At 39.1% G+C, this 13,006-nt stretch overlaps 1 protein-coding gene across 1 annotated transcript in view; it reads right to left on the bottom strand.

The window, feature by feature from the left end:
- LOC129271098 (protein KRI1 homolog) overlaps window positions 1–12,012 on the bottom strand; it is a 101,991-nt gene extending 89,979 nt beyond the window's left edge. The window contains exon 1 of the mRNA XM_054908458.2: window positions 11,880–12,012. Within this exon, the coding sequence (XP_054764433.2) occupies window positions 11,880–11,991 (112 nt within the window). The 5' untranslated portion in view covers window positions 11,992–12,012. The remainder of the gene's footprint in view (window positions 1–11,879) is intronic.
- Window positions 12,013–13,006: the final 994 nt, after the last annotated feature.

Below are 13,006 nucleotides of genomic sequence, written 5' to 3'. Positions count from 1 at the left end.
CTCAATACATCCTGTAGATTAGGGGAAATCAGAGGGCCAGACGGAACCCCTATATCTTCAGATAAAGGAAAAGCAGATGCTTTGAATGAGTTCTTTGCAACCACCTTCACTGATGAAAATAAGACATCCATTCCGTCACTTGCATCAAAGTATTCAGGAAAGCCATTAACTTTCATCTCCATCTCAGAAGATGATGTCTATAAGAAACTAGTGAGTTTGTCAAAATATAAGAGTGCAGGAACAGATGGCATCCACTCATGTGTTTTGAAGGCAACTGCTGTTTCTATCGCAAAGCCCCTTGCCTTGATCTACAATGCATCACTAAAAGAGGGCAAACTACCAAGTGTCTGGAAGGTCAGTCATGTAGTACCTGTGCACAAAAAAGGCAGCAAGGTGGATGTTAGAAATTACAGAACAATCAGTTTGACATCTGTACCTTGCAAAATCCTAAAATCACTAATTCGGGATGAAATAGTTGGCCACCTTATAGAAAATGATCTTCTGTGTGATGAACAGCATGGCTTTGTTCCTGGACGCTCATGTGTGACACAGCTTTTGACGGTTATGGAGGAATGGACAGTGATGCTGGATGTAGGAAGTCCTATTGATGTAATCTACCTGGATTTCCAAAAAGCTTTCGATAGTGTCCCTCATCTGCGCCTCCTCTCCACACTTGAGGCTTATGGTATAGGTGGCGAAATCAAAGCCTGGATAACGGACTTTCTCCAAGGAAGACAACAAAGAGTTAAAGTCAATAATGAATTATCTGACTGGACAAGGGTAAGGAGCGGAGTGCCGCAAGGCAGTATCCTCGGCCCAGCAATGTTTGTACTTTGCATCAATGATCTACCAGACAGCCTACAGGGGAAAGTCAAGATATATGCCGATGACACTAAACTCTATGGCAAAGCCTCCACCAATCAAGACCTCTGTGCTATTCTGGCTGACCTTGATGCACTGGTAGACTGGAGTAATAGATGGCAATTGCACTTTAACTCTCAAAAGTGTAAAGTACTACATGTAGGCCCTGGAAATGTCAAACACTCCTACTCACTCGGAGAAGACGTTCTTGAGCATACCGCAGTGGAGAGAGACCTTGGCATACTGGTTGATGAAGAGCTCAAATTCCATAACCATGTTGCATATGTTGTCAAAAAAGCCAATGGGATACTTTCATGCATTCGCCGCAGTTTTGAATGTAGAGACAAATCTACAATCCCAAAACTGTACAAAGGACTTGTCAGGCCGATCATTGACTTTGGCAACTCTATATGGTATCCGAGATTCAAGAGTGACAGTAAAGCCATTGAGAAGGTACAGAAGAGAGCAACAAAAATGATCTATGCCATCAGAAACTGCACATACACAGAGAGATTAAAAGCACTCAATCTTCCTTCTCTCAAGTACCGCAGAAGACGAGGAGATATGATACAGGTGTTCAAAATAATCCATGGATTTGAACGCATTCCAGGTGATACTTTCTTTGTGTTTGCAACAGGCAACACAAGAGGGCATAGTCTGAAGCTCTCAAAACCCAGATGCTTGACAAAGATCAGACAAGATGTATTCAGCCAGCGTGTCATAAATGACTGGAATTCGCTGCCCGAAGAGGTAGTCACAGCTCAGACAGTGAACAGTTTCAAAATAAGGCTAGACAAGGTGTGGGCAGACCAGCGGTACTGCTCACCCTATGATGTATAAACCATACTAATGTCGAGGACGGTGTAGATTTCCAAGTTAGACTGCTATGAAGATACCTAACTAACGAGAAGGATGAAGGACTTGAACTGGAAGCACGACTGCTGGGATCATTAGCATTCTTCCAGAATCTCGGGTAAAGGTAAATCATCGGTAACGTATATTTTCAATATTTTTTATCAAAAGAAAGATTAGAGTCTAACAAAAATATGGGGCATTCGTTCAAAATGATAATGTCATTTAGAATTTTTTTTAAATAAAAATCTATAAACCCGGTCACTCAAATTGGGAGAAATGATTACACATGCAGGCTCGCACTAACACACTACCGTCGGTCACTCACATGTATTGCGAGGTTAGTATGAGTATACTAACCTCGCACCACGAACCGCGTTTGGCAGTGGATTTCTAACTAGTGGGTCGCGCGTGCTGGGATCTCACTTCTTGGGTCCACAACACACGACTTCTATGGCTTGATTTTTCTGTGCGCGGCGGCATGTAATGAACCCTTGGGTGACCGTCGGTGAATGGGGATGATAGTAAAATGTCAGAAGTTGTTGAATGAATCCCCAGAAACGACGGTTATTCCTGTCTATCCGTGTCCCACCCATGGGTTCATATCATCTCGCGTGCGAAGGAATATCATTCATATGCACGCGACACACACGACACATCCATAAACTACTGGGCTTTCGCCCACATAAAACATCACGCATAATCCGGTATTTCACATTCTGCTATGACACTTACCGAATCATTTAGATCATTCCGTGCCTTCTCTTTGAAGTTTCTTTTAAAAAATATATATATTTTCTTGATCTTTAGTGAAGATTTCACGGAGATAAAAATGTGTCAGCGCGAATATCAATTTTTGCCTTAAGAGGGCGCACGATGTATATTCATATCAAAGACACGACAAGGGAAAGACTAGGCACCTACACTATTTTACACGCAAATCGACGCCAGGCATTACGCTAAGTCCGTAAAGTGTCCAATCTTTTCATTGTATAGACTTTGGTATACCGTATTATTGACGTTCGTTAAAGCCTGTACTGCTGGTATCATTCCAGGCACGTATATTTTTTTCAATTTTTCTTTATTAGTCATCGTTTTAAATTTATTGCAAAAAAGTGTTATCATCGCCAATAATAATCTTGAATTATGTTTTTGAAGGTATTTCATTTATTGGTGCCCATAATTAGTAAATCAATCATGAGAATTGCGCATTCAAAGAATTTAGACACAGTTATAAATTACCGAGGAGCTGAATCAAGGTTGTGAAATTTAATAGCGCCACCAACGGGCTTCCTTGTATTTCCATAGAAGAGACAAGCGAAGTCACTTTCCAGGCCGAGGTAAGCGAAATTTGCTCTTTTTGACCGATTATTATATTCAAATTACATTTTTAATTTTTTAATGTATTGCTACTTACCGGAAAGAGCCCCGGTGAGTAGCGAGGAGTTTCGGCAAATATTACATCAGCAATGAAGCGATGTTTGCCGACTACTTCGAAATCCAGGGTCAAACACGGTCCGGTGTACGAGGTTAGTATATATACTAACCTCGTACTAGTGTGAGTGTCCGTGTCCATCCTCCGGTTATCCTCAAAATTGGTAATTTTGGGCCAGTATCTATTTCCTCACACGTATTATTCACGGCCGATTTCAAAATATTGCATGCATTTGACCTTATATCGGTATATTAATGCTGTTTGACCTGCAACGATCGCATGCGATGTTTTGAAATCAGCCGTGAATAATCATACGTGTGAGGAAATAGATACTGGCCCAAAATCATCAATTTTGAGGATAACCGGAGGATGGACACGGAGTGAAATGCGGGTGAAGAGTAAGAAATTAAGGTTTTTTTTCTTTCTCGTTATATTTTTTTTCTATAATTTTTATAATAACATTTCCATCCCACCTTTGTCACTCGGAATATCCGATCGAGTTCACCGTCCCGAAGGCGAAGTTCGGGCACTCAATCAAGGGTTCATTACATGCCGCCGTGCACAAAAAAAATCAAGCAATAGAAGTTGTGCGTTGTGGACACCAGAAGTGGGATCGCAGCACGCGTGAGTTAGAAATCCATTGCCAAATGTGGTTAATGGTGCGAGGTTAGTATACCCAGTTGTTGTGTGTCCGGACAGGTTGTGTGTCCGGACGCACTCACACAACATGCGAGGTTAGTATACTAACCTCGCACAACGCATGTCATTTCATAATGAATTATGACATTTTCATTCATCACACGAATGTGAGAATATGAAACACGCCTAAATCTTCACAATATACTAAATTTAGTCATCTTAATCTTATAATGTAATCTAATTTTAAAAATCAGCACGAACGTATCTATAAAAATGGATTTTAAACGCTTACCTCCAAATCTCAGCCAGTTACTCCGTCCGATCCTTAATACTGCGGTGGAAATTACGCAAACAACAATCGAAATGCGAATTTTTCCTATCGAACAGTCTAGATTCAAGTCGCCGGCGCATAATAGGAAATCGTACCAAAAAATCAACAGGTTGCATGTCACGTATAATCGCTGATGGCGCTACATCATAAAATAACAGTGAACAGCGAAAAAAATGTGGAGCGCCTAGAACGCAACCAGCAGTACAGCTGATCTGACGTCAACGACACAAACAAGCAAGTTTATTAAATAATATCGCGCGCCCTCTCTGTGCGTATAGAGAGAACCAGCGAATCGGCCCCATGCCTGCTTCGACATCAAGAAAAATCATCGATATAAAGTACCAGAAAGACAGAAAGGAATTGAAATTGGCTTCATATCGTTTGGTAAGTTTCATATCCAAAGCTTATCTCACATTAGGCCAAGAGAATGAAAGTTTTAGATTTGCGTCCACCGCCCGCATGCTCCAAAACCTCCCGCATGAAAATTTCATTATTTCTAAAAAATTTCATTATTTCAAAAAAAGTCATTTCCTTGCTCTCCATCACGAAATTACAAGTTCCAAATCATCGCAGGGCAGTAAATATGCACTTACTACGTGCATACGGTATACCACTGCAGCGCACCTTCGATCTTCGCACAGCTAGCTAGCTGTGGCAAATTGTACAACAGATAGACTGTCTCGGCTCAGCGAATCGGAGATCGCTGATTGGCCAATCGCGCAGATCACGTCATGACTACGTGTTGCCAAAATAATTCCTTCGGACTGCGTGCGAAAGTATCGATAGCGATAACGATATCCGGTCACATTGTCTACGCGGGAAATGGTCTGGTTCGTGATCGGATCGCTCCAGTATTGATCGAAAATTATCGAGACTCGACAATTCATGCATATTCACGAGACGCTCCGAAACCCGGAAATCAATTGACTTTGTACACGTTGCGATAGACTCTACAAACTCCAACGAACACGATGCCATATCGACGCTAATTCGTAAGATTTTGACCGAAAAGCAAGAAGTAATCGAAATTCACTTACCTGTGCGGTATCGGTGAGAAAATAGATCCTCCGAGAATACCTTTCATAATTCACATGAAATATAGGAAAGTGAAATTCTAGGTCGATTTTGGTACGAGGTGATAGAGAATTGCACACTTGTTTTGGTGGAATACTGTGTGGGGCTATGGAAGGCTTGCAATGCGCATGCTTACATGTACTATATTTTCATTCATAAATTGGCTCTCAGCAGTGGCTAGATGACGTCATGTAATAAGCAAAATGCACACGCCCGCTAGACAATGAATAATGAAAAAAAGCCTCATGTCATTTGAAAAAATTTTGGACGCAAATCTAATACCTTACTTCTCATGGCCTTAAATAGGTATCTATTTCTAATTTTTACAATAGACGAATAAACGTATTGCAAGTGCCGTGCCAGTGGTTATCCTGTGCACAGCGGTGGTAATGTACCCGTGGGTGGTCCGGACGATCAATTTTAGAAAGTCATTTGGAAAAAATTACAAGCGAAGTTACATCAATTTTTAGTACAAAATGTTAGAAAATATTATTTATACTTTTTATAGAGAACAAAATAGAGGATGATTACAACTATTGAATTCATATTGGCCTTCATATTTTTAGTGTAATCTTAAGACAAAAAGGAAGGCTTCAAAAATATAAAGTGTCCGGACACCCGACCCCCCATCCTATACCACCCAAGGGTTCATTACATGCCGCCGCGCACAGAAAATTCAAGCCATAGAAGTCGTGTGTTGTGGACCCAAGAAGTGAGATCCTAGCACGCGCGACCCACTAGTTAGAAATCCACTGCCAAACGCGGTTCGTGGTGCGAGGTTAGTATACTAATACTAACCTCGCAATACGTGTGAGTGATCCTATACTAATTCTAACCTCGCAATACGTGTGAGTGAAGTTTGGGTAGGTGGAGTGTAGTGTAGCGGTACCGTACGCTGCCCAATCGTCGCTCAGTTTACGTATTTTCCTTTATGTTTCATTCAATTAGCTATGATACCCTTTCTTCTTTATGTCAACTGAAAGAGAAAAGACTGGAAAATTGTTTCATAGGATAATAATTATATGTCTTCAAAGCACCGCTGTGTAATTCGCCGTTTTCGGCACCCCTTGCGCCTGTCCCATTCGCCGCTCACCACTGCCCTAACTCCGCTCACTTAGCGCGCGCATTCATACATGTAGTTTATAAGGCCTGATACTGTCTAACCCTTTTTTCTACCCTTTTTTCTTGCACTTCTGAGTGAGAAAGTGTGTAATTTTGTTGTGATTAAATGTACTGTAATACAAGTTTTATAGTACTATACACTGTATAAAATGTTTCTTTCGCCAAGTGCAATTATTTTTAGGGCCTCAAACTTTTTGTTACTGATCTACGCCTATATATCATTTTTTTTTATCCTCCAAACTTTATTCCGTATTTTTTATAAAATACATATTTTCAAAAAACCTTTCCCGACAAACTTTTAACTGATTTCAATTGTCTAATAATATGAATATGATTCTAATCCATTCATGAATTTTATGAGTATATCATTATTTATTTATTTATTTATTTCGGAAATGAAAAGTATATGAAATTGGAACAATTAATGTAATACAACATTAACAGAGTATAGATTGAGCACCCACTGGATCAAATAAATTACTGTTGTCAATAAAGACCATGACCCTAACCAGTGCTATAATAAGGGTGCTTACATAAAATCGGAAGTGGATAAAAGAGTCAGCATGAACAAAAATGTTATATATAATAGAATAACATGCTTGATATAGTTAAGTTAACTTAATTAACTTAAAATATCAATATTGATGAATTTACATTCTTATAAATAAAACGCTATAAAGCTCTTTTAGCACATTCGCCATTCAAAGTAATCATTTTCGCCACTCATCCAACTTGAGTGCCCCCCCCCCCCTTGTTGTCCCTTCCGCTCATCGCCCCCTGATGCCATTGACCATTGGGTGATTTCAAGTACGGTGTTGAAATCTGGTGTTGGTGTTGTGACAACACTAGCCACAACACCGTACTTGAAATCAGGCTGGTGTTGGGATTGACCTCGGAAAATATGACGTATTTCCGGCAGATCGTGTTGAATGCTGGTGTTGAATGTCGTCTGCTGAACCCAGCACTGCGGCTGGTGTTGACGATCTACGTGCAATTTCCCCATTCACCAACACCAACCCCCAGGGATTGGGAAAATCATGATTTCAAGTTCGGTGTTGGTGTTGGTGTTGGCAATCTCAAGCTCTTGAACAGGCGGCGAACACGATGAAACATCCCCGTAAAATTAGCTTTTACAGTTTAGCTATAAAGTACAAATCATTTGAGCTGTATATATTTTGATGAAGAATAATGTTCACTCTTTTGAATTCTTGAATTAATTAAAACATTTGTATTCTGAACGATGAGCATTTAATGCATTTCTCTCAGATTTCATTTTCGTCGTCGAGACTTCTCGCGTGGAGTTTAGATGATTTAGCAGCGCAGCGCAGAGGTGTGACGTCATGTGCTATCGATAACGCAATCGGTATCATTCCTCTGAACCCAGCTCGGTGTTGGAGCTCGGTTCAGCGGCCTTTTTACGCTCTCAACACCAACACCGAACACCGAACTTGAAATCACCCATTGATTTCCATTATTTTTTTTTTTTTTTAGAAATAATTATTTGCATCCTCCTTCAGGTTCTAATTCAAATTTGTTGCTTTTACACTGTCTTGACTCATTATTTATCAAGTATGTATTCGTGTATCCCACTTTTTTGTTTACTCTTTATTACTTTTTCTTGTCGTATTGATATTTTATGGGACTCTCACTGCATATTCTTTGGAGCCTTCAACCAACAAGCTTTGCTTTTACTTTTAGCTCCCTCATATCCACATCTCTCATTTTCTTTCTTTGTCATAATTTTAGAACCAATTACAAGAATACATTCTAGTACTTTTTTCTATTGTTATATTATGTATACATTTAATATTTTAACGATGTTTATTTATGCTTATCTATGAAAACTTGTATTGTATAATATTATTGTTTGTATTGAATTCTTGATTTTTTGAAAATGTGAAATGTTGATGTGCATAAACCTTGAACCCTGAACTCCGATAATATTTTTGGGGGATTCCCTTATATTGACTTTCATTTAAAAAAAGCTCATCTTGAAAAACAACAATAAATATTTAATCACCTCGCTGGTTTAAGTTCATATTCGAACTCCCGTCAATAATAGGAGAGGGAAAAAGGCACTCAAGAAAATTCTATTTGTTCAAAATAAATTGGTCAATTTAAATCCTGTTCCGTTTTCAAACAAAACACAATAAAAAAAGGAAATCTCCAGAAACATGACAAAGTTTCATCTATTCAAATCAATCAGGAAACTACTGACCGAGTTCAAAAGGCCTATATAGGCCCATTAGTGGGAGATTTTTTCTTATTTATTCATTTAAATTCTTTATTTTATTTAGATTTTTAGATATGAATCAGATAGGCATGCAGATAATGCGTATGGGCCTAACATAAAATATATGTATCATTAGGCTCATAAGTTATCACATATAGGCCTAATTACACATCTATTTGAGGTGACGTGTATAAAATCCTTGTTTCATTCCAATTAAATTATCCATAAATTTCATACTCTGAGTAAATAATATTGATAATCATCAAAATATGAATACGCCACATAAAAAACCAGTATTACGATCGATAATAGCCTAGAAGACATGCCAGGGGCCGCGGAACCGGGGGAGGGGCTTCACCCCAGAACAAAAAAAAACTATCCCTATATCTCCAAGTTGTTTGTACGTCGGTATTTAGTGATAAACATCGAAGTCTCATTTTTTAGCATTGATGACCCTACGATTCATTATATAGCAAGATAATTTTTGTAAAACTTTTTCCCACACACTTTGGACTGGGACAATGATTACAATTAAATCTCGAAATATTTCTGGTGACTCAGTGACAAACTCTTATGATCATCTTTCAACATTTCTGTAAACATCAGCTTATCTGCCTGCTCCATGATAAATCGTTGACGACCGAGGGGCTTTTTTTGCCGTCACCCTCAGCTAAAGGGAGAGAGAGGGGGAGATAGAGAAGAAATCATAGGAGAAGTGAGAGAGGAAAATGTAAAAGAGTATAAAGAAGAAAAAATGGCCGCGTCGCAAAAAATACAACGGAAGAGGTATCAATCGAGGCCGGAATAGGAAAATAATGAAATGAAAAAAAAAGATTAAGAGGAAGGAAAATAAAAGGAAGAAGACAAGACGAAAATGAGAGTTGGGGGACTGACAAATACCTGTACCCTTCATTTAGAACAAAATAACTATTCAGCCTGCGCTTCGTGCCCGCATTGCCCGTTTGTTTCATTATTCATGTCTTGTTTTCAAGTCATTCTCGGTTTGTAAGATAAAACATCATTACAAAAGTGCTTAAAATGTCTCATTTTTTCTCTGAATCAGGGGCGGAAATCTTTCCCAAAAAGTAGGGGGTGAGGCAAGGGGCTGGAAAATTTGACAAGCAAAAAAAATTTGTTCATGAATTTATATGACACTCGATCTCTTTTCGATCTCTTTTAAGACTGACTTTATTATTCATGCATTACAGTTATAATCTGCTCTAGCTAACATAATGAGCATAATAATATAGGCTGATCAATCGAGCTGATTTCTCTTAGAAAGTTGTACAAGCAAATATTACCACTATTTTTATTGAAGCGATGTTTCTTATGAGGTAGGCCTATACTGAATTATGACCTGAAATAAATTCAGACATTCCTACATTGTTTACTCTTAATTTTTATCTCATATTAAATTCACGAGTTGAATTAGTAGAGTAATCAGGCGTTACCATGGCAACATACCATTACCATGCATTCAAATGAACTTATATCCATGCAGAACACTCTGTTGTTTTCGATATTTAATTCAAATGAATTAGTCAAACCTATATAAATTTTGGCATTTTCATTGTCATTTTCCACCATTCATCTTTTCCCACCATAATGTTGATTTATGATGGCAATTCAATAAATGCCCCCAACGTCATTGGCCAAAGTTCATTTACCTTAAATTACCTTTGACCGTGGCATGACCTGAAACTCACTATAGGATTTTCACTGACTCCCTTATTTCTAAGTTTCATGATAGGCATTGATAGCTATAAAAACCTGTAGGCCTATTTCAAACTTATGATTACATTTCACAAACATATCCTGTTTTAAGATTTCAATGTTTACGACGCCGCCCGCGCGGCGCCGTCGGAAAAAGCGGCGCCGTCTCGGCAGGCAATCAAGACAATTGTATTTTTCTGCGGGAAAGATAAGCCGTTACCATGGCAATGGATCTTTTGCAAATACTTTGATGACTTGATAGGCCTATATCTAGAAATCGAATTTGGAAGGCTTAAGAATGATAGATTGGACCATTTAAATTGACAGGGTAATGTGCCATATATATAGGCACAATATGTTATTTTTTAAAAACATATTAATCAGTTGCCATGGCAACGGCGGAAGGAGGCATTTATGAAACTGGCAACAAGCGGATTCATGTTCAGCACCATCAAAATAGAGGAAATGACACAAAAAATCAGATTCTAAAGAAAAGTCTACTTGAAAAATTATGACAATTCCGTTTAGGCCCTATACTCTTACAATGATTATCATACACAATCAGGGTGAGCGGAGTTAGGGCAGGCTGCTATCTCAAGGTATGCCCTCGCTAATTCATTCACACAACAAATATTCATTCTAGAAAAATTTGTCATGACGACATATCAGGATCTCCCGCACCTACGACTCTCACATTTTCTTTCATCATATAAGAATATAACATTTTTCACTGTTTTTAGGAGTTTTTAAAGTGATTGAAAAAAAACGTAATTTGGTGCAGTTGCGGTACCGGTACAGTTGATCGAAGTTCAAACAGTTATCGGGTTACATTTAAAGCAGTATTTCACGATGAATTATAAATTTAAAGGGATTGATTTTATTTTTCCACACTTGGTTTTTTCATGTAATGGTCTCCTCTTGGCAGTAGAGGCGCTGGTCCAAAAATTGGGATTGTCCCAGAAAACAAGGATATCCTCATAAACCAAGACAAATCATGTCTTGATATTAAATTGAGACTGTCCTTGTTTATTATGGGGACGTTTTTTTTTCACTTCCCCCTACGGGACAAAGACAGCAATTACGGGAATTGAGAGTGCTAAAAATAGATTCAGTGACCTCAATTCCCCCCAGTTCACCGTCTATTTTTCATGACTTACTGTCTTCCAATAATCTTGTTATGAAACCCGATATGTTTACATTGACTAGCACACTTGAATGGTGTCGGCACTTGACAGGTGAATGAACTTTCCTAGATTTCTTGTGTGAAGAAATCCTTATAAACTGAGACAGTCCCTGTAAACTGGGACGATCCCAATTTTCTGACCAGCGCCTCTACTGCTTGGCTGCTTAATTATGCGAGTATACTAAACAATAAGGAATTTGGGACGAATTTAAAATGATAATCATAATAAGCAGCGTGCGCATCGCGCTTTTTTCAAGTGAGGGTGAGCGAGAATTGGGCAGCGTCCGGTACCGGTACCTACCGGTACCGTAGGCGTAGTGAAGTGGAGTGGAGCCTGCACGAACTTCGCTCGAGCCTCGAGGTGATGATGCCAACTCATCTAGATACTAGATCTAACTTATTTGTTTCGGACCAGAAGTGATCTATAACTACTTACACTTCTGCATTTCTTCTTTCCTTCTCCATTTATTGTAATTCTGTGCATAACTCTTATTAATGCCGAATTCCACTGTTTCATCAGCCATGGTCTGGATTTTGGAACGAAACATGTTCGGAATCTCGTCAACTACGGTGTCGCTGTTATACAAGAAAACAAAATAAAAATGAAAAACTTCTTTTTATACCCCCAAATAAATACTGACCTAGAATATTCTTAACGCAGGTATGTCATGCTGCAGGGCCCTGGGAACGATTTTTACTCAATTTTTTACTCATAATTATGGGACCCACATGAATTCCACTTACCCCAAATGGGATTCATCTAGCGTTTGCACCCGGGTTCCCAAATAGGTTCTGAATTATTCGCCCAGAGGGCCAGGGCTGGGGCCAGTCAAATATTGCTGAACACATGCGTGACCCAGGAATTTCCAAAAAAACCCTAAACGAGTTTTTCCCTGTGTGCAAAATACCCCCCTAAACAAGTTTTTTTGCAGGTTATATTTTCACATTTTGGCCCCTCAACAAGTTGTCGCCAATATGACCTGGGGGCCGGGGGGCCATACCCTAAACACGTTTGGCTAGTCTTTAAAAAAAAAAAAGCCTTGGGGAAAAAACATACCATAAATACGTTCGACCCCATGACTGACCATTGACCAGTCTTTCAAAACCACCCTTTTTCTTAAAAATTTGTGTTTTTGATACCCTTAACGAGTCCACGCGCAAACCGCGTCCAAAACTGAAAAAAACACCCTAAACACGATTTTTGGTGTGTACAGCAATATATATTTGACTGCTCCCCGCCCCCCCCCCCCCCGGGCCAAAGGGACCACTTACATTGACGAGTAGATACCATGCATGCGGGACCAAAAAACACGTAAAAATTATGTCTTTTGACGTACGTAAAGTAATATTAAGGGTGTCAAAAACACTAAAATAATTTTTAAAAAAAGGTATCTACATGTATATCGCTAGGAAAGCTACGTGTTTAGGGTCAGATTTGCGAGGGTATAAACTAAAATGTTTTATAAAGGATGTACCAGTACTTTTTGCCGGACTTTTTGCCCCGTCAATTCCGTGTTGAGTCCGAATTGCGCAAGGTGTGGGAGGTTGGGCTGTATACCCAAT

The sequence above is a fragment of the Lytechinus pictus genome, chromosome 11, assembly GCF_037042905.1.
Source record: "Lytechinus pictus isolate F3 Inbred chromosome 11, Lp3.0, whole genome shotgun sequence".
NCBI classification, from domain to species: domain Eukaryota; kingdom Metazoa; phylum Echinodermata; class Echinoidea; order Temnopleuroida; family Toxopneustidae; genus Lytechinus; species Lytechinus pictus.
This window is presented reverse-complemented; position numbering and strand designations above follow the sequence as displayed.